General features: G+C 46.4%; 1 protein-coding gene across 2 annotated transcripts in view; it reads left to right on the plus strand.

Moving 5' to 3' along the window:
• The window catches only part of AP2B1 (adaptor related protein complex 2 subunit beta 1), a 340,179-nt gene that overhangs the window by 184,501 nt on the left and 129,673 nt on the right, over positions 1-26,005 (plus strand). For both annotated transcript variants that reach the window (XM_029612743.1, XM_029612744.1), the window contains exons 12-14: positions 13,049-13,147; positions 23,378-23,637; positions 24,093-24,285. In XM_029612743.1, coding sequence (XP_029468603.1) covers positions 13,049-13,147; positions 23,378-23,637; positions 24,093-24,285 — 552 coding nt within the window. The remainder of the gene's footprint in view (positions 1-13,048; positions 13,148-23,377; positions 23,638-24,092; positions 24,286-26,005) is intronic.

Below are 26,005 nucleotides of genomic sequence, written 5' to 3' on the forward strand. Positions count from 1 at the left end.
TAAGGGTACACCTGGACTGGGCTCCCAAGGGGAGTGCGGTGTGTTTCCCTGGCCCAAAAGCTTTCATTATGAGATCAGGTCCAGAGCACGCTCAGCTTCTAAACCCCAGCAGTGAGATGGAGGTTGGAGCAGGTTCTTTTTCCATTTGTTTATTATGAAGTTGTTTGAACATACACTGGTAAACAGTACAGCCGAAAAAACCGTGAACACATAACTACAGACTGGATACAAGTACTGTTAACCCCACTTAATGTACAACAATTAGTAACCCAGCTTTCAACAATCACTTTTTGGATTTCTCCCCAACCCGTAACGGAGATACCCCCTTCATCGCAGAATCCGTATTTTGCTCCTCATAATGCCCTTAGGGGGTAAATCTCCCTCACCGCCCCCCCCCGCCCCCCAGCTCTTCCTCTATTTGCATGGGTGGCTGTTATATTAAGGTGGCCTTCCTGTACATGCCGATGCCCTAGGGTTTGTCTGCTTAGACAAGGCTAATAGGGAACTCCTTGCACTCCGCTCTCCTTAAGTTCCGATAGAGATGTGGTACCGGAATGAATGCCGTTAAGCAGTTCACCTTAACCTCTCTGGGTGATTGCTGGTGAGTAAGTTAATTTGGTCATGACTGGTCTATGTAGGTTTTACTGTCGGCCTTATATATGCGAAGAATGGTAACCAGGCCTTTTGCATTTTGTGTCTGCTTTTGGTCGTTGAATTTTGAGCTATTTGATATTCGTGGGAGCTGAGATTCAGCATTTTCTGGAACCAGTGATTGTGTGGCGCAGTGTTCGCAAGCCAACCAGCCAGGATAACTTTGTTTCCTACTATCACTGCCTTGGTTATAAATGCTAGCAGTCAGAGTTAATTGAAGATGCATCCTGCAAAATCCCAAAAAGCCAGGTAACAGGATCCTCTGGTAGGGGGCATCCCCATATCTTCGAGCATGTTATAATATCCGTCCAGAATATCTCTATTTTAGGACATTCCCAAAAGCGGTGAGTATAGGATCCGACAATGTGCCCACATTTTGACAACTAGGCGAAGGGCAAAGCTTATATTTAAAGGCTTGGCCAGGAGAGATGTACCCTCGCCAAAGAAATCTATACTGGGTCTCTCGCAGAAGCTCATTGGTTGTAATTGCTTTGATACGTGATAACAGGGCCTTAGTCTTTCAAGGATAGACAAAATGCGGGCCAGGCCTTCCATGATGTGTAAAGTGTGCTAAGGGTAGCATCATCTGGATTCAGCGACAATTCCTTGTAGAAGCTTGAGATATTCGGGCCTTTCTTGCCCCCCGCCATCATAAGGTTGGTAAAAGATTGGGTTTTGTTTCATTAGGTATGGTCATCTCCAAGTAAATGCAGAAAGTGACGGAGTTGCAAATAGGCATAAAAATCCAATTTAGGGAGCAGGTAGAGTTCTTGGAGGTCGTGGAAACTATGCATGATCCTGATATCCAGTTGCACCAATTGGGGCAAATATTTTAATCCCCTACTCCTTCATCTTGTGAACACTGAAGATCCTTGGCCTGGGGGTGGAGTGAGTATTGTGTGAGATACTTAGCAATGGCGTGATATCGTATTTCAGCCCAATCTGTTTGCAGACGTACTTCCATGTATTCCGGCAGGTCTTAACCAGTAGGTGGTTCCTCAGATGTGGCGGACGTTCCCTCTGCTGCATATGTAAAAGCGCATTTAATGAATTAGTCCCGTACCACTCCCTAAGGTAGTGGCCTGGTGTAAAAAATGTGGTCTTGAATAGCCAGTCATGAAGGAATCTGAGATTACAAGCCAGACTGTATCTGAAAATGTTTGGGCAGCCGAGGCCTCCCTCTTGCTCTGATCGATGTAGAATGTGGAGGGAGAACCTTGTTTTCTTTCCCCCCCCCCCCCCCCATAGGAAGTTAGAGAGTGTTTTATTTAAAACTTAAAGATCCTGGAATCGGGGCCAGATGGGGAGCATTTGAAGTGTATACATCCATTTGGGTAGTATTACCGTTTGGTTTAGGTGTATATGGCCTTTTAGAGATAGGGGTAGCAGTCTCCATTTTGCTAGCAAATCTATCGTGCTTTTGAGTTTTAGGCTGGATGTTAATCTGGTAAATTGTGTCCAAATCAGCAGGAATTAGGATTCCCAGGTATTTCAACTTGCTACTTGCCCACTTTAAGGGGAACATACCCTGCCACCTCTGCTGTACCATATGACAGATGTCTAAAGCCTCTGATTTATCTCTGTTAATTTTTAATCCCGCAAACAAACCAAATTGGGATTGGAGGTCTAGCAGTGTAGATAGTGAAGCAGTTGGATGTGTCAGAAAAACCAGGACATCTTCGGCAAATGCTGCCACTTTAAATCCCTTTCTTCCTCTTACAAAACCCTTGATTGCTGGGTGTCCTTCAATTTTGCGTAACAACGGGTCTATGGATAGGAAATACATAAGAGGTGACAAAGGACACCCTTGATGTTACCCCCCTTTGGAGATAAAATTTCGCAGACCTCTTCCTAGGTAGTTATAGAGTAAGGCAATGTGTTTTTAAAAAGGCCCCGAAAAGCCATATTTTTGAAGGACAGAAAACAAATAGACCCATGAAACTATGTCAAAGGCTTTTTCGGAGTCAAATCCTACTGCCAACGCCAGGATTTTCTCCAGCTGTGAGAATTTCATGGCGGTTAACAATTTAAGTATGTGACTTGTGGCTCTCCTGCCCTTTACGAACCCAACTTGATATTCTGAAATTAAAGAAGGAAGAAGGGTGTTTAGACGTTCCGCAAGGATTTTTAGAGCACTGTTTAGAAGTGATGTAGGCCTGTAAGAGGCCGGGAGACATGGGTCTTTCCCTTCTTTCGGTAAAACAATAATATGCGCACTATTAAATTTCTCCGGGAACTTGTTGTTCCCAGGGTCATCCAAAAAATAATCAGTTAATGGGACTGTAATTTGTTCCTGTAATATTTTGTAGAAATCATAGGAAAACCCGTTGGGTCCTGCAGCCTTCCCTTTTGCCATCCCTTTAATCACCTGAAGAACTTCGTACATTTGGATGGGTCTATTAAGTTCTTGTTGGCTCTCCGATAAGTTGGGGAAAGCTATGTCAGAAAAGAATTCCTTCTCCCGGCTTTGCGTCGGATCTAAGTCATCAGTGTAAAGGGACTCGTAAAAGGTGCGGAACACTTCTCACATTTCATCAGTTTTCGTGACCACCTATCCAGCACTTGTTTGCATTTTGTGAATGAGAGTGTGATATCTTGTGCCCCTAAGGGGGTCATTCTCTAACGCTATCGCACGCGATAGCGATAGCTAGCTCGGGGCGCAGTCGGCCCCGGAAGAGGAGGAGTCGGGGCGGCACCGGGGCCGACACTGCGGACACATCGCTGGCGGCAAAAGGTAAGATTCTTTATCGCCGCCAGTTTCTCCAGCTGTGAATAACTACACCTTTTATGGTGTAGTTATTCGGCGCGAAAGCCAACAGCGATCGCAGGTCTGCGACCTTAGAGAATCCAGGTCTGTGACCTTAGAGAATCCAGGGCTAAATTTGCTAAAGGCTGGCCTATCTTCCGTATTTTAAAAAAAATTGTGGTTTGCTGCTTGTAATGCTCTGAAGGTACGGGTGTGTAAAATGGTATTTAGTTGTCCCAAAGTGCTGTAATACGCCTTTTTATTCCTTTCCGGAGTGTTAACCCAGCTTGTTTTGGAGCTTTTCAACTGGGCTTCAAGCTGTAGAATTTCTGCGTCTGTCCGTTTTGCCTTAGCACTGAGGTAGGCTATAATATCTCCGCCTTTCCAGCCTCCCAGAACAGTTGTGGAGTGGCCATGTGTTGCGCATTGTTTGATTTGTATTCCAACCATCTATCTTTTAAATAAGACTGGAATTCGCTCTCTGTTGCTAAACTAGTAGGAAACCGCCAGATTTTATCTCCGGGCCATTTTTCCCCCCATTCGGAGTGTAAGGGATACAGGGGGAATGGTCAGAAATAACCGGGAGCTCCACATCAGCCCTGGTGACGAGAGGGAAAAGCCGCTTCGTGATAACTATGTAATCAATTCTGGACATTGTCCCATGCGGGTTGGAGAAGAAGGAAAAGTCCCTCTCTGTTGGGTGTAAAACTCTCCACACGTCTATTAAGTCCAGATTTTGGCACAGAAATTCCACTCCGGTGGGCTTCTTGGTTAATTGTGATTGTCCTGCTGGGGATTTGTCCATGCTCGGATCATGTAAACAGTTTAAATCACCGGCTAACATTAATGAGCCTTCCAAGTGAATAGTTATCATGCTCAGTAGTTTTACAAAGAAATCCTGGGAGTGATTACGTGGCGCGTATACATTGCATACTGTCACTGCTTGCTCCTTCCCATGACCTGTCACCAAGACAAATCTCCCTTCCGGGTCTGCTACCGAGTGCTTTATACTGAAGTCTGCTGTTTTGTGTATTAGAACTGCGACCACTGCTTTCTGACCATTTGCTGGAGCAAATATACATTTCCCGACCCAACCTCTTTTCAGCTTCTGACTTTCCTGTTCATTTAAGAGAGTCTCCTGTAAACCAGCTATTTTTGCACCCAGTTTTTTGAAATTGTTTAATGTCTTTTTCTGCTCAATCGGGGTTCCCAAGCCATGAACATTCCAAGAAATAATTTTATTCACGTGATAGCCATTTCTTGAACCGCATACCAGCCGTTGATACCCATAAGCCAGTTGGAGGGGGTTGCCCAGCCCCCACACCCCTCCTTCTCTACTGCAGCACAAATCCCATGTTTGTTCCCCACTTCCTAAAAGCTCACCAATCCCTCCTGAATCACTTACCCCAAATACGTCCCCCCTATTTCCCCTTATTTGCTCCCCCCCCCCCCCCCATCCCATCTGCATGCAGATGGGATGTTTGGGCACCTCGCTACCTAATGTTATCTGTCCTGCTAACTCTGGTGGGGACCCAGCGCATTCCGTCCTGGGGTCCAATTGCCTGCACAATCCCGGGTTTCCAAACCCTGTTCTGCCGGGCTCAAGCCGAACTTGATGCTCTGTGAGAAGTGCGCAGACTGGAACACGGAGCTCCACTGTGCCCTTGCCCTGAACCCACCTCTTAAGAAAGCAGATAATTAGACTCCCTAAGTGCTGGACCAGCGTTGTTCCTTAGCCTTGGCAAAGCCTCTCCAGCCAGGCAACCAGCTCAATGAATAAAGATGTGCAGTAAGGAAAAGAGAAAAAGAAAAACATTCCAGTAACCAGCGTCTTTAAACCTGTGACAGTCTCTCTGCTTTTATTTGGCACATGGTTGTAAAACATTTTTGGCTTTCTCCGACGAAGCGAAGGTGTGTACCTTGCCGTCAGTCCGGACTTTTAAAGTCGCTGGGAATTGAAGCGCAAGCTTGGTATTGGATTCCTCTAACCGTGTGCAGATCTCTGAGAATTGTCTCCTGAGCTGAGACACTCAGATGGAGTAATCTTGCATCACGCGGATTTTGTGATTTTTATATGAAAGTTTCTTTTCTCTGTCTAAAAGCCAACCACACTTTTTTTGTTTGTGGGCATAGTTTAGGATTTTGGCGCTTGCTATCCTCGGGCGCTGATCCGACTGCTTCCTAGGGCCCGTTCTATGTGCCCGTTCGATAGAAAGGGACCCCCTTTAGCTCGGGCAGGCCCACTGCCTCCAGGAGCCATTCCTCCAAAAACTCCCCCAAGCCTTTATCATCCACCTCCTCGAGGAAGCCCGAGAAAACGGAGGTTTGCTGTCCTCGACCGATTTTCGAGGTCGTCGAGCTCCTCCTGGCAGTCCCTAAGTGCTGACTCGTTGTTTTGAATTTTCTTTACTGCCGCCACCATTTCCTCCTCCACCGTCGCTACCCCGAGTTTCCACATGCGCGAGCCGCGGACCCAGGTCGGAAATCGCTTCGCTCACCTATGTGAGTTTCGTGTGAATGCCCACTAGTTTTTCATCTAACGTGTCCGCTGTTGTTTCTCTTAGCGTCTCTATTGTAAGCGCACTCAGCGGGCTGGGATCTCGATCGCTAGCCGCCGCCATCTTGGCCTCCCCCGTCTTTCCCTTGTCCTTCTCCTTAGGGTGCTTTTTGAAGCCATCAAACTCAGCGAATCATTCATGTATTTAATAATCGACATGTGCTGAAGCCCTGCGACCACAAATTCTTGTCCTCTTAGCCGGTTTTAGGGTCGAAGCCGGTGAGTTTAGGAGCGAGGTGCCCGGAGCTGAAGGGGAAACATGTCCTCCTCAGCACATCACCCCGCGTGACCCCCTCGGAGCAGGTTCCTAATGGGTGCAGATACCCAGATCCAAAAGGGGCAAACAAAACCTGGGAAAATGTCATGAAAAGTGCACATTGCTCTGAAGGAGATAGAAGGAAAAACAGTTTAGGGGGGGGTCAGTTTTCAGAGAGAGCAGAGTACCTGAGCTAGGTGCCTGAATTTCGGTGATTTTTCAGCTGTAGCTAAGCGCCACAGTTTTCAGCCCACTGGTGGCCAAAGACTGCCTAGATTTAGGCTGCTCTGCCTTTTATAAAAAAAAAATCAATGCTAGCCAGCTAAGTTGTTTTCTTTTTAGATATCCTTCCTCCCGCACCCCTCTCCCCCAAGCACACAATCCCCAACTCATTTTCCCCAATGCAAAGGGGGAAAAAAAAAAGTCCCGTGATCCCCCTCATGCCCCTCCCCCCTTAAATTTCTGCCAAACATCCGCCAGCAGGAGGATTTACGCTTCACCTCCTAGCAACTCTGCACCAGGAGGCGGGCAGGAGTATTGGAGATCTGGTTCGGGTACTTGGGCAATTTTGTGTTTTATTTATTTATTTTTACGTCGGGGCGGGAGGGGGGTGGCTGTTCTTTTTTGACATTGGGGCAAGAGGAAGTGGAGACTGCCGTTACTCATCCCTATCCATTTATACAGCGACCACCCGTCCACTCATCCAGTCTCCAGCAGCACTCAACCAGTCTCCAGCAGCACTCAACCAGTCTCCAGCAGCACTCAACCAGTCTCCAGCAGCACTCAACCAGTCTCCAGCAGCACACATTCAGTCTCCAGCAGCACACATTCAGTCCCCAACAGCACTCATCCAGTCTCCAGCAGCACTCATCCAGTCTCCAGCAGCACTCATCCAGTCTCCAGCAGCACTCAACCAGTCTCCAGCAGCACTCAACCAGTCTCCAGCAGCACTCAACCAGTCTCCAGCAGCACTCATCCAGGCTCAAGAGGCACTCATCCAGGCTCAAGAGGCACTCATCCAGTCTCCAGCAGCACTCATCCAGTCTCCAGCAGCACTCATCCAGGCTCAAGAGGCACTCATCCAGTCTCCAGCAGCACTCATCCAGGCTCAAGAGGCACTCATCCAGTCTCCAGCAGCACTCATCCAGGCTCAAGAGGCACTCATCCAGGCTCAAGAGGCACTCATCCAGTCTCCAGCGGCACTCATCCAGTCTCCAGCGGCACTCATCCAGGCTCAAGAGGCACTCATCCAGTCTCCATCAGCACTCATCCAGTCTCCATCAGCACTCATCCAGTCTCCAGCAGCACTCACCCAGCCTCCAGCAGCACTCACCCAGCCTCCAGCAGCACTCACCCAGCCTCCAGCAGCACTCACCCAGCCTCCAGAAGCACTCACCCAGCCTCCAGAGGCACTCTTTCAATCTCCAGAGACATTCATTCAGTCCTATCTCCAGAGGCACTCATTCAGTCCTATCTCCAGAGGCACTCATTCAGTCCTATCTCCAGAGGCACTCATTCAGTCTTCAGCAGCATTCATCCAATCTCCAGCGACACTCATTCAATCTCTAGCAGCACTTCCAGTTCAACAGCTCTCATCCAGCACCAATCCATCCTTTAACAATAATGCAGTACCGCCCACGCACCTACAAATCACTCATCCCAATCATGATTTCCCCCACTACACAGTTCCTAGGTCTCTCCCTATTCACCTTAATCCTATTCAACGCCCAATCGCTCACCAACAAATCTCTGATACTCAACGACATACTACAGGACACAACCCCAGACTTTTGCGCCATAACAGAAACATGGCTCAAATCCACAGACATCACACTCATTAACCAACTACCAACACAGACTTACGATTTCTTCTCCATCCCAAGACAAAAAAAAAGAGGAGGGGGTATCTTCCTAGCTGCTAAAAAATCCTTAAGGTTCACATACCACCCCATCAGTACTGCTACTAAACTAGAACTAGGATTGTTCAAATCAGAACATCTCCAAATCCTGCTAGTCTATGCCCCTCCAGGCTTACTAGAGTCAGACTCCTCACCTATTATCGAAACTATAACTTTGCATCTCAATCTGGACTCCCCTGCTATAATCCTGGGTGACTTTAACTTACATGTTGACAAAGTCCCCCTTTCAACAAACTGTGAAGCTCTCCTCACCGCACTGTCAGCGATGGGTTTCAGCCAACAAATCAACAAACCCACTCATAAAGCAGGCCACACGCTCGATCTCCTATTTACAAACTCCGGTATTTCTCTTACAAAACAACCAAATTGCAAAAAAGTCCCATGGTCAGACCACTCTCTAATCTCCACCAGCTTTTCTTTACCTCGATCAGACTCTAACCTCAACTCAAGACCCGCTTTCCTATACAGAAAACCTTGCACCTCGGAACAACTCAGCAAACTTCTAACCTCAGAGCTACCACTCATTGATGTCTCTACACCTAACTCTGCCCTCCAATCCTGGTCCAAAATAACAAAATCTATAGCAAACACTTACTGCCCACTGACAACCAAATTAAGGTCTTCTAATACATCTAAACAACAACCCTGGTTTAATGATGAACTACGAAAGCTCAAACAACTACTTCGGCAAAAAGAAAGAAAATGGCGCAAAGCCCCTTCACCGGCCTCTCTCTCTGATTACAAACGATCACTCCATCTATACAAAAGTACCACATTGAAAACCAAAAGAGACTATTATGCCCGGAAGGTTCATCATCTCATCTTTGACTCAAAAGCCCTATTCGCCTTTGTTTCAAGCCTAACCAAACCTATCACTCCAGATATCCCACCCGAACAAGCCCAGACTAAAGCAGACGAACTGGCCCTTCATTTCAACAAAAAAATATCGGATCTTCTCAATCAGCAGATTCCAAACTCTACTTCTCCAGATAACACATTTTTCCCCCAAAACAAAGACATCCAGCTTAATGCTTTCGAACCCATAACAATCACAGAGATACAAACGACGTTAAGGAGAATGAAACAGTCATCTCACCCATTTGATCAAATCCCTTCTAAAATGCTTCTTCTCATCCCGGACACAATAGCAAAAACCCTAGCAGATATCATAAACTGCTCTCTAGCACATGGTATCTACCCAGATGACCTAAAAACTGCCTCAATCAAGCCACTACTAAAAAAACCAAATCTAAATGCATGTGATCCCAACAACTTCCGCCCTATTTCCAACCTCCCTTTCATAGCCAAAATCATGGAAAAATTGGTAAACACCCAACTATCCAACTACTTAGAAGACCACAGTATTCTGTCCCCAAACCAATATGGTTTTCGCAAAGCCGCAAGCACAGAAACGCTACTACTCTCACTCACGGACTTCCTCCTCTCTGGTATTGATAAAGGCCAAGCATATTTACTAATCCTCCTCGACTTCTCGGCGGCCTTCGACACTGTCAACCACTCCCTCCTTCTAAAACAACTGGCAAACATTGGTTTAACAGGTGCCACATTAAACTGGTTCAAAACATTTCTAGGAAACAGAGGATATAGAGTCAAAATTCACAACAAAGAATCCCAATACCACCCATCTAATAGAGGGGTGCCGCAAGGTTCATCACTTTCACCCACACTCTTCAATGTCTACCTGCTACCACTATGTCAATTACTTACAAAATTAAGCCTGAAACACTTCCTTTTCGCAGACGACGTACAGATCGTGATCCCCATAAAAGAATCAATCTCAAAAACAATGGAATACTGGGACACTTGCTTATTAGAAATTAAACTTCTCCTCAACAGTCTAAATCTTGTGCTCAATGCTTCGAAAACAGAATTCCTGCTCATATCACCGGAAAACAATAACATACTTCTAAAACCACCCACACTCCTTCAAACAGCCCATGTAAGAGATCTAGGAGCCATACTAGACAATCGTCTCAACCTCAAACCATTCATTAATCAAACCACAAAGGATTGCTTCTACAAATTGCATATTCTGAAAAGAATTAAACCACTCTTCCACGCTCAGGACTTTAGAACAATCTTGCAAGCTATAATCTTTTCCAAACTAGATTATTGCAACTCGTTACTACTAGGCCTCCCAGCCTCTTATACTAAACCTCTACAAATGGTTCAGAACTCTGCAGCCAGAGTCCTTACAAATTCCAGGAAAATCGACCACATTTCCCCTATCCTCAAAAACCTCCATTGGCTACCAATCCATTATAGAATCATGTACAAAACCATCAACATCATTTACAAAACTATCAACCAACACACGCAAATCGACCTACAAATACCACTTAAAAAATACACTTCCGTCAGACCCATCAGGGAATACTACAAAGAGTCTCTCCAAATTCCAAAGGCCAAAACCTTCCAACATAAATCCTTGAGTCTCAGAGCCTTCTCTTCAGCAGGTCCAGCTCTCTGGAACTCTATCCCACCAGACTTAAGACAGGAGCCATGCTCTCTAACATTTAGGAAAAGACTAAAAACTTGGCTTTTCAAAAAAGCATTTCCAAGCCCTGAATAAAACCTTCACGCAACAGCACAACTGGATCTAAATTCTGTGTTATCTTTATTCATATTCTCTGTCATACTTAGCCTTCTAGATACATAGGTTCCATCTCACTGTGATATACCGCCACATTTATTCGCATAGTCTTATTTACTCATCTTGTTACTCTTTTACATTAATTGGCTGAAATGTAAATATTGCTCTGTTCCTTTATCTCCCCTCTTCCAGTTCCAAGTTAATTTTCCCTGTTTTTTGTAACTTTCTCACATCCTTTTCTGATTCCCTGTATTTAAAGTTCAAGGTTTTTATTGAGAATATTGTTATTACGCTACGTTATGCCTTTCACACTTTGTTAATTGTAAACCGGGTTGATGTGATGCCTGTCATGAAACTCGGTATAACAAAAACAATAAATAAATAAATAAATAAATGAGGGGGCAGGGCTCTTTCTTTTTTTTTTACATCAGCACAGGGGGAAGAGGGATTCCCAGGTCCAGCTGCAAATTGTATCTAGATTTAGGGAAGCTGTTCCTGTGTGTACTTTTGGCTGCATAGATTTGGTGTCCCTAGTGCTGAAAATCTGCACTGTCAGTCCGATGCAATATCATCGCATAAAAACCGTGCACCCAAACTGGGTGCACGTTTTTTTTGTTTTTTTGAAAGCACAAACACATCCGCCTCTCCTGGGCGCTCGATGCAATAGGCAAATGAGCTGCCATGCTAAAAGGGACGTGCAATGGGTAATGGGCACTCTGCATCTGGCGCCCAGGAGACGTGGCTGTGTGCCCACAACAGCCTGGCCAGAGCTCTCTCCCCACCCCCTGGCAGGGCTGTTTTCCATTGGTCCTTTTCACTGAGACTTGTCAATGAAAAGGTCCAATCCCCTTTCAGGGCAGCCTTCTGAAAGGAGATTGGTCCATTCACTGACATGTATCAGTGAATGGACCAATCAGCAGTAAGTGAAGGAGTGAATAAATTAATATTAAGTGCCGGACACTTAAAATTGATTTATTCACTCCTCCACTTACTGCTGGAAGGGGTCCCCTTGTGCCAGACCTTGAGGATGCTGCTTTCTGTGGTTCCCCCTATGAGGAACCACAGAAAGCAGGATATTGTTTTTGAGCCCAGAACGATTCTGCTTTCTGTGGCTCTTCCTACTTAGTAGCGTGACAATACTATTGATTTATTTATTTATTTGGAACTTTTATATACCGACATTCATGTACCAAAGTGACATATCAGATCGGTTTACATTGAAACGAGAATAGCAAAAAAGTATGCATTACATAATAGGAGGAATCACGGAAAACAGGATTTTTTGGGGGGGGGTTTCGGTGAGCCCTTGAGCACGGGCATGCTTTAACGCCAGCTCCTTGGCCACATGGCAATTTTTGGCATCGCAGGGTAAGAGCTAATAGCCTCATCCACATGGAATTTGCATGTGATGAGCGCTATTAGCTACATGCTGGTTTGGACGTGAGTTTTGGATGTGCTGATCCATGTTTTGCATTGGGCGTAAGTCCGTTTAGCAGCTTGCTGACCTGAGCGTCTGATGTTGTATCGGCACGTGGGTGTCTAAATTTTCTCACCTAACATAACTCCGATTACCATCCTGCCTATTTTTAGGTTCATTGTGAATTTAGGGACTTGGGGAAAGGGTGATTTTTACTTCAGCAGATCTAGGCACATAAGCACTTAAGTTAGCCGCCTAGATATTTTGAATATCTGCCCCAAAATCTTTTGCTGTAGTCGTGGTGGGCAAAAAAAAAATACCAGAATCTGTGTATTGATTTTGGTATTGGTGATTTAGCAGCGTATGGAAATGTAAGGTGTTTATTTTAAATGGTTGGTAGCCTTGTAGGAAAGAGCTTTTCCCCTTGGCAAAATGTGATGTTCAGATTAGAGAAAGATGGGCATGGTTTATAGGCATTGGCAAAAAATATTCCTCCACTCCTATGCATTTCAGTGGGGGGTTTAGGATCTCTCTCATTCTCATCTCTTCTGTACCAAAATATTCCCGTAGTGAGAGGGGGAACCTTCTTGAGCTCGTGTGCAAGACATGCAGAATGAATTGGCTGGGGCGTGTTGGTTTGGTGGGTCTTCATTTTGCAGTGAGAGGATGGCACTTTGGGGTACCGGGAGAATCTGGGCGCAAGCCGCCCTTTGGACAAGTTTGCCGTCACTTCCTGGCCGCCTGCTAAGAATGCAGTCTGTCGGCAAGATTGGTGATATCTTTGTAGGATATGTTTCTATGTAAACTCAGCTGGTATCTCTCAGGACTTGGCCGCTCCTTTGGAGCGCACGGCTCTGTCCCGGTCTAACCTGTGCATTTTTTCATTAGGTACAGCTCACCCTGCTGACTGCTGTCGTGAAACTCTTCCTGAAGAAACCTTCTGAAACGCAGGAGCTGGTGCAGCAAGTACTCAGCCTGGCTACGCAGGTAAGGAAACTGCCCGGGCTTGGTGCTTGGCAACTGGTATAGGTATAGATAGAGATTTTTGGATTTAGCTGAATACTATGTAATTCAGCATCTCCGAACCCTTGCACACCACCTGCACCCTTGTCTCAATTTTCCTAATTTATATTTTACCGCAAATTTAATGCTGCTGGAGCGGGAGGACGTAGCACTGGAAACTGAAGGCCATTTGTCCACAAAGTAGATAGGACACAGAGAGCAGCACTGCAAGCTTCTCCACGCTTCCCTGCCAGTGCGCCTCGGATTTCTTCTCCAGCGGCCACCCGAAAAAATTAATGTAACCCTCGGTTGCTTTCCTTAGATTGTAAAGATGTGCACCAGGGAGGATGGTAGGTTTTTTAGCACTGCGCCTGTCGTTTGATAAATGAACCAGCTCATTTCATATGGACCTCTGAATGGCTTTCGGTTGCTGATTGGTTTCCCCTCTTGTGGTATCGCGACATTCTGTCACATCGCGGGGCAGAAAGGGAGAAATACTCCGTTCTCAAATGCTATAAAGGACCCATTCAGTGCCAGTAGAGTGCCATACTTACCGCATAGTTTCATTATCAATGTCCTATGATGTCGCTTGCTTTGAGTGGTTTGATCAGCTGAATGCAGACTTCAGAGAAAGCGGTGGTGCAGAATGTCCTAGCAGCAGGAAAAGGCAGACCAGTAACAACTGAGTGACACTGAACATGAAGGAAAAGCCTTAACATTTTGTATAGGTGGATGACATCTCTGTCTTGTTTTCTGCCTGTCTTGGGGTAGAGTTTAAAGTAGGTAAAGGAAATAGCAGAGAGCTCTCGTGGCGCAGTGCAGGACCCCTAAGAAGACAACATCCCAGAGCTTCTGTTATCTATACATTATTGGCTTTAGAACAGTAAAATGGTTTAGATATTCTGCTCCATAACCAGGGGCAGTAGTTTCCTCTCAGCCCCTTCAGTTTACATGTTGCTTGTGATTGTTTGGACAAGCCCCGTTTGAAAGAATCCTTGAAAAAGAAAAAAATGGAGATTTAAGTAATATACTTCTGCTGGCAGCGAGCTGCCACTCTGTCAGAGAGCCATAGAAAAAAATGCCCTTCCGTTTCTGAGGCCTGAGAGAGGAGAATGCAGCACCTGCCCCTCGGGTGGTCTTTGAACTCTTTTGTGTACAAACTCTAAAGTTGCCCGAACAAAGCATTCTCATTATCGGCCGAATGCAGCGTGGGTTGAGGGGGCACTGCTGGCCTTGCTTTAGACTTTCAACCCTCATTCTGCTGGGCCAGAAAGTGCCTCATAGTCCCCTGCAGCACATAATAGGCAGCTGCTCTCCTCCTGGCTATTTGTCACCGTTCAGTCTCCATTCATTCTCGAGTGTGGGGGGCCTGTGCCACACTCATTGTTGTTCCATACAAATCTTAGAATGACGCGAGTCCAGACGGAATGAGGCAGGGCCGGGGAACAATGCGCAGAGATTCCAGCTGCCTCGGGCGCGAGGAGAAGGAAAAGTTAAGCTGCGTGCGCCGTATAAGCCGCTTGAAGCAGCCTTTCTGGCTGGAAAGGCTGAGATAGAAAAGAAACTGGGAAGGGGGAGGGGTGGGGGAAAGATTGGCACGGATTGCCTTATTCAAATCCAGTCTGAAATCACCACCTTCTTGAGGCTGCTTTTAAACCTTCATCTCTGATTATCCTGCTCTCCCAGCCTTCTTGATTGTAACCATTTTCTTAAGCGAAATTCCCCAAGTTTCGTCTGCTCTGTATGTTTGTTTTATAGATTGTTAGCTCTGCTGAGCAGGCACTGTCTTTTATATGTTTTTGTACAGCATGGCAAACATTGAGTAATGCTGTAGAAGTGAAGAGTGGTAGTAATTGCGGGGGTACCGTGTGCGTCAACGCTAGAAGGATGCAAGGAGAGATTATTAGACTTCAGATGAAGAAACTGATCTTTACTACCTGTCCCTGTTTTTCCTATACACTTTCACATCTGGCGGCCTGGATTTCAGACTGGTATTGATCTGTATGTTGTACCAGAGTTTCAGTAGCCATGTTAATCCTTTACCCCCCCCCCCTTCTTTTAAAATGTTTGGATTTTTCTAAACAAAAAATGTACAATTGCAGAAATTATTAAACAAATGCATTTGTGTTCTGTTCGCATTAAATACTTGTCTGCTTCAAAAAAAAAAAAGTGTCTTCCAGAAATGTGCAAATTCTAGGAGCAGCTCTCCCTGTTGAAAACTAGGGTGGATGCAATTGTGACCCAGCATCCTTCACAGACCTGTAAATTCCATTCTCTATACGTACCCAAATCAGTCCAGACTCCTGGGTTTATGCCTCCTTGCAAGCAGATGGAGACGGAGAAAGTTTTACTGACACTGCTACATAATCATGTGTGCCACCTGCAGTTCCTTAGTATTTCTCTGTCTCCAGTAGATGGTAGAGGGTGCAAAACTTTGCAGTTCTGCAGTCAGGAGACTGGTTTGATCTTTTGAGGCTTCCTCCCAGGGTTTGTTTGGATTTTAGTGAATCCTTCCCTGTCTGGTCGAGGTGGGCGAGCTAGGGGTTGGTGACCCTTTTGTACGCTAGCTCCTCCTTTCCGTGGAGATATAAATCTGGTGGTCCAGATCCCTCCCCTTCACAAGGCTGCTGAGGAGGCGGCAGGCTCAGGGTAGTAGTTTATCTTTTTTGTGTTTTTTGCCATTTTTTGAATTTGGCTTGTAGCTGCTCTGTGTTCCATCCTTGTAGGTAGGTCTGGTAACATTTATTTAAAAAATAAATAAATAAAAATAGGGCTTGCTCATGAGATCAGAGGTGTTGAACAGATGGCTTCCTGCCTTTATTGTATGAGCAGCCGGGGATCTTGTGGTGAGTTCGCCATGTTGCTTGTTTTGTCAGTGGGTTCAGGCGCATTGAGAGGTTTTATTTTCCTGCCGGGGCAGTATGGGCACAGCTCTGTTTGCTGCGCCTGAATTGCTTTGGCCTTTGCTCTGCTCGTCAGGGGAGAAGGGCTGTCCAAGGGCCCGGGGCCTGCAAAAAAAAGAAGGTTATCGCTTGCGGCTACTGCTCCTGCATGCCGGGGATCCTCTGTCAGCGCGGGAACGGCGGCCATTTTGAGTACCTATGAGGCCCAGGTCATGCCATCTGGGGCAGGGGAGATTTTCTCCCGAGGCTTTCCCCGATTTGTTTGAATCCCAAAGAGGAGCAGGGAGGGGAGTAGATGGGGCTTATGAACCCATTCTGCCTGTTGTGGGGTCCTCTATTCCGGTGGCTGGTGCTGCCAGGCCCTTTTCAGCAGATTTTGTTTTGCTTCTGCTTGAGGCCTATTTAGCTCAGCAGGAGGCAAATGTTGCAGGTCTGGGGACCCGGACCTGACTTTCTGAGGGTCTGGATGTGGGTTCCAGACAAGGTCATCCGTGGAAGCGGCCATCTCTCATTCATCAGTTGTTGAACTCTGATCCAACTGGTGAGGAGTTGGAGGACTCAGAATGGGCTCCGGGGGTTCCTCCCTCACACGATACAGCGGTTGATCCAGGCAGTACAGATCTGGAGAATGATCCGGAGGAGATCCTGGTTTCCGAGGGTGATGACCCTAAGGTGGCCCGTCTTTTTCGGAAAGAGGGTTAGATCTGTTGATACCTCACGTTCTTGAGGAACTGGGAGTGAAGGTTCCGCAGGAGGACTCTGAAATGGAGGGGGCAGATCTGGTCCTGGATGGACTTTGGTTTGGCAAGAGTCTTCTCTTCATAAATCCTTGAGAAAGTTGGTGGATTGGGAGTGGTCTGCTCCTGATGCCGGGTTGAGAGTCGGGAGGGCATTGGCAAAGCTTTATCTTTTGCCCAAACAGACCCTGGATCTCTTTTCCCTTCCTAAAGAGGATGCAGCAGTGTCGGCTGTTACCAAAAAGACGACTATCCCGGTTGCAGAGTCCGCGGCTTTGAAGGATGTTCGGGGTCGAAAGTTGGAAGTTCACCTCAAAAGGATTTATGAAGTGTCAACTCTGAGTTTACAGGCAGCAGTTTGCTCCAGTTTTATGCAGAGGGCTTATCTGCGTTGGATGCAGCAGCTTCAGGGTGGTCAGTCAAATTCTGGTGAAGAAACTAGCAAGGCTGACCGGTTGGAGGCGATGGTGGCATACATAGCAGATGCTTTGTATGACCTGGTCAGGACTTCATTGCGAGTTATGGCATCTGCAGTTTCAGCCAGGAGATCGCGGAACTGGTCGGCAAATGAGTTGTCCAAGTCTCAGTTGGGGTCTCTGGCCTTCAAAGGCCGACTGTTATTTGGTGAGGACCAGGAGCAGTTGATGAAGGATCTGGGTGAGAATAAGTTATACAGGTTGCCGGAGGATGTCTAAGGGCAAGAGATTTTTTCAGGCTCTGTTTCGTTTTTGGGATAGTAGGAGGTCTCGCTCATCGAAGGGAGCTGCATGTCCACAGAAGCAGTCATCTCTCCAGGGCCAATCCTGGGGTCAGTTCTTTCGTGGGAGTCTAAGACCCTTCAGGGCAGCCATAGGCGGGACTGCAGCTGGGCCTAAGTCCTCACAATGAGGCGAAGCTGGTCCACTCTGTGTTCCTTTTATGTTAGGTTGCTTAGTGCGGCTTTACGGGGAGTGGGTCAAGATTACCCAGCATCAGTGGGTCCTCAATGTAATAGGAAGTGACTATGCTTTAGAATATGCTTGGCCCGATTTGTTTGTTTCCCCTGCGGTTCCGTAAGCAAGCAATTAGTGGTGCGGGAGATGCTAGACCAGTTGTGAAGCTTAGGGGGCGGTAGTTCCGGTCCCCAGGGACCAGCGAGATGAAGGAAGGTATTCCATTTACTTTGTAGTTCCGAAGAAAGAAGGCACCTTTTTTCCAGTTCTGGACTTAAAGAGAGTAAATGCAGCGCTCCAGGTTCCGCATTTCCAGTTGGAGACCTTGAGGTTGGTGATAGCAGCAGTGCACAAAGGGGAATTTCTTGCAGTGCTGGATCTCACTGAGGCGTATCTGCACGTATTCAGCCAGATCATCGATTTCTCAGTTTATGGTTTTGGGTCAGCATTTTCAGTTTCAGGCTTTTCCCTTCGGTTTGGCGGCGGCACCTCGCACGTTCACCAAGGTTGTGGTGGTGGTGGCGGCTGATGCATCTCTCTCTGGAGGACTGGCTTGCAGAGCGAAGTCTGAGGACCTTTGTCGCCAATCAGTGCAGAAGATTGTCAGTATACTCGAATTACTTGGCTGGCTGAACATGGCAAAGAGTCATCTAGTGCCGTTATAGTCCCTGGAGTATCTAGGAGCTCAGTTCGACACTCAGGAGGGCAAGGTGTTTCTCACGGAGAAGCATGTTTTTAAAAAGCAGGGACAAATTCGGCCATTTTTGGGGTTTTTGGCTCCCAGGGTCTGGGATTATTTGCAGGTTCTGGGCTCCATGGCTTCAAACCTAGAGTTGATCCTGTGGGTTTTTAAGTATATGAGGCCTTTATAGAGAGCTGTTATCTCAATGGAGCCCGCTCTTGGAGGAGTTCCATCTCCACTTGCCGCTCAAGGAAGGTGAAGGGACAGCTTGTCTTGGTGGTTACAACTGTCCAATCTGCTTCATGGCATGGAGATGGAGGCTCAGGATTGAGTGATTATTACTACTGATCCAGTCTTTTTGGATGGGGGACGGTATTTCAGCAGCAGTCTACTCAGGAAAGTTGGTCTGTGACAGAGGCTTCCTGGTCTATCAATCGCTTAGAGACCAAGGCAGTTTGTTTAGCTTTACTTGCTTTTCTGCCGCTGGTGCGAGGTTGGTCAGTGAGGGTCCTATCGGACAATGCAACAACGGTAGCCTACATCAAACCACAGGGAGGAACCAAGAGTCTAGCAGTGGCCCAAGAGGCTCAAGAGTTGATTCTTTGGACAGAGAAACATCTGGAACAGATGGCAGCAGCGCACGTCGCAGGAGTGGGAAACGTTCAAGCGGATTTTCTAAGTTGCAGGTTAATAGATCCAGGGGAGTGGGAGCTGTCCGAGGCAGCGATGCAGCTCATCCGCAAAAGGTGGGGCTGTCCCCATATGGATCTAATGGTGACGCACCTCTATTCAAAAGCGGCTCAGTTTGTCAGACCAGAGGGCATTGATTCTCTAGTACTGCCTTGGCCTCGGAATGTTCTGCTTCATGTTTTTCCTCCATGGCCACTAGTAGGCAAGGAGTTGCAATGGATAGAGAGACATTCGGGGAAACATAGTGTTATTGGCTCTGGAGTGGCCTCGTTAACCGTGGTTCGCAGATCTAGTCAACTTGGCCATGGACAGTCTGATACGCTTTGACCATTTAACTGCACTTCTTTGGCAGGGCCCCATATTTTCAGACCAGGCTGCTCACTTTTGTCTAGCGGCATGGCTTTTGAGAGGCGGCAATTGACGCAGGGGGTACCCTGAGCTGTTATTGCTACTCTTCAAGCTAAGCGAACGTCGTCTTCTCTTTCATATGTAATAGTCTGGAAGTTTTTTGAGTTCTGGTATATCATGAACGGAGTGCACACTGCAATTTACAATCGCTCATTTCTTGTCCTTTCTTCAGGAGGATTTGGTCAAGGGTTTGGCTTTCAACTCTTATGGTTCAGCTGCTCTTGGTTGCCTATGAGGCAAAGTAGCGGGCTGCATTCTCTACCATCTTCTCATCCAGATGTGATTTGGTTTCTTTGGGGGGCTAAGAATTTGCACCCTCCAGTTAGGAGAGATTGTCCATCCTGGAATCTTAATTGCATCCTCAGAGGTTTGTATGAGGCTCCTTTTGAATCTCTTCGGAGAGCGACGCTTAAAGATTTGACCCTTAAGGTCGTTTTTCTAGTGGCCATTTGTTCAGCTAGGAGAATCTCCGAGTTGCAGGCTTTATCTTGCCATGATCCATTCTTGCAGATTTTGGACTCGGGGATGTCCTTATGGACAGTACCCTCATTTTTGCCTAAGGTGGTATCTGTGTTTCTTGTGAATCAGTCTGTGGAGCTTCCGGCCTTTCCTGGGATGAATTCTTCCACACCCCATACAAGGTAGCTTAAGCTTTTGGATGTATGCAGAGCTTTGTTGAGGTATCTCAAAAGTGACTAACTATTTCAGGAGGTCAGATCACCTCTTTTTGTGGAGCGGTTCGAAGAGAGGTTCTCAGCCTCCTTGAGCCACCGCGCAATATTAGCCTATTGGGTCAACATACATAACTAGAGGTTGTCCGGTTCCTGAGAGTTTGAGAAGCCACTCTACACGTTCTCAGGCAGCCTTGTGGACAGAGGCTCAACTGGTTTCGCCGCAGGAAATTTGCAGAGCGGTGACTTGGAAGTCACTGCATGCTTTTGCAAGGTACTATCACTTGGATGTGGGGGTTCCGGAGTCCTGGTCTTTTTGGCAGAAGTGTTTTGTGAGCGGGACTCTCCAGGTCCCACCCTAAGTAGAGAGCTTTGGTACATCCCAGGAGTCTGGACTGATCTGGGTACGAACAGGGAAAGGAAAATTTGATTCTTACCTGCTAATTTTTGTTCCTGTAGAACAACAGATCAATCCAAAACCCGCCCAGTCTGTAGAGGTAGAGAGTCATCCACTCATCTGATTTTCTTGGTTTGGAATACAGATTTTCTTGGCATGGAATACAGACTGGTTATGAAATTTTTGAAAGTTTTTGAAAAATAGTATTTTTTTTATTGTTTTTTATGCTTATGTATAGGACAACAGGGGGCATATGTGATTATGTAGCAGTGTCTGGGAAACTTTCTCCGTCTCCATCTGCTGGCAGGGATACGTAAACCCAGGAGTCTGGACTGATCTATGGTACTACAGGAATGAAAATTAGCAGATAACCAATTTTCCTATCCATGAAGCAGTTGTTTGGTGACCACGTTCAGAGACGTCGAACAACTTCCTTGCAAACGCATGGGTCATGCCTCTTTCACAAGCAGCTCTCCTTGCTTTTAATGTTTCCAAACACGAGTCATGAAGAGCCCTTAGATTGGAATTTACATGTTTCTGGAGGATATTGGGCCAAGAGTGTGCTTGTAGAATTTGCATGTTGATGGAGCATGCTCTTTTGACACAGACAAATATTTAATGGGAACAGAACACTTTTTTTGCAGTAATTGCACTTAATATTTTGGATCCTAGAAGTAGGATTCATCAGAAGGCAGCTGGTCTGTACCACTTGTCACCTTTTTCCCGGTTGGCTGTGACATCTGCTTGGCCTGGTACAACATGCTAGCTTCTGGGGCCAGAAGCTTATTTGCCTGCCATTTTTGTGTGAATAAAATCTTGAGCCCTCCAGGGTGCAATGAGGGAGGTCCCCAGCTGCAGTATGAAATGAAGGCTATCTCTAACCACTGTCGTGCTTTCCTTCTGCCTGTCTGGCTCTTGCCTGTGCTGTTGCCAGCTGAAGGTTCAGAAGGAACACCGCAAATGAGAAGATAAGGAAATGGAACAGAACATCTGTCCCTCCAAACGGAGCTATAGCTTCCAACAATAACATGTTGGCTTAACCTTTAAAATGGAAAAAGAGTGTGTGTTTGAATTTAAAATAAAATCAATAATTAAATCAGTTAGAAAATAAGATTGCTTTGTTGTTGTAGACTGAAAAAAAACATTTAACATCACCCAGTGTTTCTCCAGGCTCCCAGCTTTTAATACAAATTGGTGCTGTGGAGGAGAAACATTCGGTAACCAAGCCCCACTGTGTTGTGCCCTTTCTTCCTGAATGAGTCAGGGTACTGCTCGCTGGTTCCTAGCACTGCTTCTGCCAAACAAGTTACAAAGCCTTAGCAGGTTGGTAGAAAAAGTAGTAGAGAGGATGAAAAAGCCAGCCTGATAGCATTCTGTACTCCCAGGCAAGAGGTCTAGGGCTCTAACTCTGCCTTGGGCTGGAAAGGACCTTAAATGGGATTCACAGCCCCAGAGTTGGGGAGAGCTAGGCACTGCTTAACCACGCTGTTTATAATTTGGATATCTGCTGAGCTTTTCCTCCAAAGCAGGAGCATCGTGTAGGACAGCTGTCCTAGTAGTTGGGTACTTCTGAAGGCAAGAAAGAAAAAGGGAACATGTTGATAAAACCTGGCGCACATTTACATCCTCTGGACCACAGAACCTCTGTTCTCAAGATACTTGTCCAGTATTCATAGGGTTGGTGACTATGCAGTGGGAAGTCTGTAATGGGGCCACATTATGCTACGGACGGTGCTATCTTTTATGTCTGATATGAAATCAAGGGCTTGTCTAATGTATAGATGAGACACACCGGCACCTTTTGCAAGGATAAGGATGCAAGTCTGGTTTTATAGCTCAGTTTCCACTTTGATGATACAATCTGACACCTGATAAAATTACACCATGAAAAGAACCATAATGGGCTAAAAAAATGGGCTTCATTTTAAGGTATTTGGGCTTAGCTTCAGCACTTGGGATATAAAATAATATGAGAATCTGAGGCTGGCTGGTTAACCAGAGTCACACGCCATGGGCAGATAGCGGTTATTGTTGATTGAAGTCATAGCAGTGCAGATAGTCTCAGAGGAGACTTTCTTCCAGTTGTCCTGGTCAGTCAAGGTATGTGTGTTACCTGGACAATACCATCTATGGAGGGGGAATGTACACAAAATTGGGATTAAAAAAAAAGCCCAGAGGAAAGGCTGAGTTATGCATGGATGCGGGGAGAACGGAGTGGAAAGGAGTGAGGACAGAGGCTGTGTGGGGGAAGTGCTTGAGGTAAATGTTAACGAGTGCCTCATGGTATTTGCAAAACTGCAAAACGCTAATAATCAGGCCAAGCTAAAAGATTGTGCTTTTCTCTCTGTAAGTGATCTTGTACTGGTGGTGCATGAAAGTTGACTTACGCCACTGGCTCTGTAGGGATATATGCAGTGCAGGCTTCAACCATGCAACTGTGCCAAATTACACCTGTTTGGATCTCTAGCAGTTGTAAAACTGGATATCTACACAGCTTTGCCAATGCACCATAGTTCAGTTCCCTGTTACTCCAGGTATGGGCACTCCCTGAAGAGACACTGGTCTCTGTGCCAAACGCTGTTGATGTAGTGGATTAAATTCCATTTCCCTTTAAGCTTCAATAGGCAGGTAGAACATCACTTCTGCTGCCCAAGCTAGTATGGGAGCCACTGGGGCCTGATTACATTTTTGTGAGTTTGTGGAGGCTTTAAACAATTGAAAGATTGTAGTAGATGATTAAAATATAAGATGCTTAGACTCTTTCTAGTGGCGACTCACGCGATGTTTGGTTTTAGGATTCGGATAACCCTGACCTTCGGGACCGTGGATATATCTACTGGCGCCTTCTTTCCACAGACCCCGTGACTGCCAAAGAGGTGGTGCTGTCTGAGAAGCCCCTGATTTCTGAGGAGACTGATCTGATTGAGCCTACCCTGCTGGATGAGCTGATCTGCCACATTGGATCCCTGGCTTCTGTTTACCATAAACCTCCCAATGCCTTCGTGGAGGGCAGCCATGGAATACACCGCAAACATCTGCCCATCCAACAAGGGAGGTAAGCTGCCAGAAATCGCTCCCCGTTGAGTATGCTGGGGCATGTGTATGGAGGACAGGGACATGTCACACCCACCTGCCTGTGCAGAAAGGGAAGTGATCAGGAGGGGCTTGGGAGTTGGGGGGGGGATATAGCATTTTTTAAGCAATCCAGAGCATGGCCATGGCCTCAGCTTCCTCCTAGTTACTATACATTGAACTAATCTGTCTGTTGTTGGAAAGTTTTTCTTAATATAGGCCTTTCACTTTTAATGGCTCAGCCCTTGCAAGGTGTCTCGCGTAGAAATACACGCACTGGCAAATAAAGGCCCTTCAAATGATCGTAGTCTGCCCAGGCCTTTTCAGGACTTCCATCAGCCCTCTGCTGGGGACACCAGAATGGCTATGACTATAGGGAAAAAAAAATATTTACCCAAACAAATCACTTTTAATATGTTTGTTTACTTTTCCTCTCAGCGTTGACACTGGAGACAGCCCAATCGGGCCACCTTCTTCCGCACCCCTGGAGCAGCCACAGGTTATTCCTTCCCAGGGTGACCTCCTGGGTGACCTCCTGAACCTTGACCTGGGCCCCCCAGGAAATGTGCCTCAGGTATCCTCCATGCAAATGGGAGCTGTGGATCTTCTGGGCGGGGGACTGGATAGCCTGGTAAGTATCTTATACGATGAGGGTAGCTGGGAGCAACTAGATCACAAGACTTCTAGGGATCATCTACTAGCTCGGCTAGAGGAGTAGGCTCCTATGCCTTCACCGCTAGAGACCCTGGGTGGTAGCTTCTGGGTTAAAGGTTCAGATATAAGCTGCAGTATGTTGATGAGTGTGAGCCCCCCTGCATTCTCTCCTTAGATGATAAAGATACACAGAGGTCCTGGTTGTTCTAAGGGAGAAAAAAAAACCACGTGACAGTGGGAGGAGAAATGAGACCACAAAAGGAGAGAGAGAGTTGTAACACCAAAACCCCAAAGGGCTTACGGTCCTTGTGACGAACCAAATACACAGGGATGGGAGGATGACGCATGGGATAGCTGACGATGGTTCCAGCAGTGAAGGCGCGAGGCCTGCTGGTGAGCAAACTACTTTGTGACAGGTTTGGGCATGGAGAGAGATGGGCTGGGGCACAGGGAGTTCTTGTGCAAACAGTGACTGTGTTGCACGTGGTTTTACTTTCTTCCCGTGCCTTCTCTGTGTGTGTCATTCACTTAATCAAGAAACCAGGGCTTATCCTCTGCGGACATGGAAATCCCGTTGATGGCATCGCAACCAAATGTGGTGTGAAAAACAAAGGATTGTGAAATTGGATAAAACCAGTAACAGGGAGCTTCTGTTTTTCATGGAGATATTTAAGCACATATTTGAAGGAAACAAGTGTGTATGTATATTTGTATTTACCGTATATATGTATATGTGCGCACATTTAAAAACATATGATGGGTATATGTACACATACACTTTTTTCCACATTTATTTAAATATCTCCATGAAAATATACCCAGCTCTTTATTTTCAGAATTTTTTAAAAATGTTTTTGGGAATTGATCACTGTTCATTACAACAAAAACAGGAGAAAATCCTCTTTCCGGCCGTGTGGATGGCCGTTTCCTCCTTTACCCAGATCAGAGCAAGTTATTATCAACGCCTGCTCTTCTGGGCCTGACAGAACCCCAACTTTTGTGTTTCTCCGCTGGCCTGAATGTAATACTGCTGATGCTCTCCATTTTGTGGGGGGTGGGGGCTGCCATGCCAGTGTGAGAATGGTGGGGGCATGGAGGGGGACACAAAATATCAGTTTTGGGAATGTGCATTTCTTCAGTCTTTGTACTTTGCTTAGTGTAGATAAATACATTTCTGTTTCTAGTTCCCCAGTTTCTTGCACTGCTTGCAGAGTGGCTTTTTGGGGTTTTGTCTCCATGTTTGTAACTTGTGGTCTTTTATTCTGTATTAGGTGAAGGTCGGTTCTGTGTGTGTGTGTGACAGAGGTGTGAGGTGTTTTACTAGCAGGCAGGCATTTGTCTCACTGTTTGTTGTGTTTTCTCAATATAACGTGCACTGGTGCTGCACTGCTGTCTTTTCATAGGTAGGGCCATTGCTGTTTGAGCCCTCAGAGTTAGTGCTGCTGTGGGATGGCAGGTTTGCTACACATGTGCTGAGTGGATTTTTTTTTTTTTTTTCAGGTTTTATATTTTACAAAGCGCCTGGTGGTAGGAGCTGCTGTTACTGAGATGACACCAGAATTAGAATATCTTTTTGTATGGCGAGTTGTATGGGGCAGGGTCCTAGTTGTGCTCTGCACCCATTGTTGGAGGGGGGAGGGGGTTCCTGTGGATGCTGAGTCTGTTTACATTTAGGCCCGTGACTCTCGTGTGTTTGT

Source organism: Rhinatrema bivittatum, chromosome 8, assembly GCF_901001135.1.
Source record: "Rhinatrema bivittatum chromosome 8, aRhiBiv1.1, whole genome shotgun sequence".
Lineage (NCBI taxonomy): Eukaryota > Metazoa > Chordata > Amphibia > Gymnophiona > Rhinatrematidae > Rhinatrema > Rhinatrema bivittatum.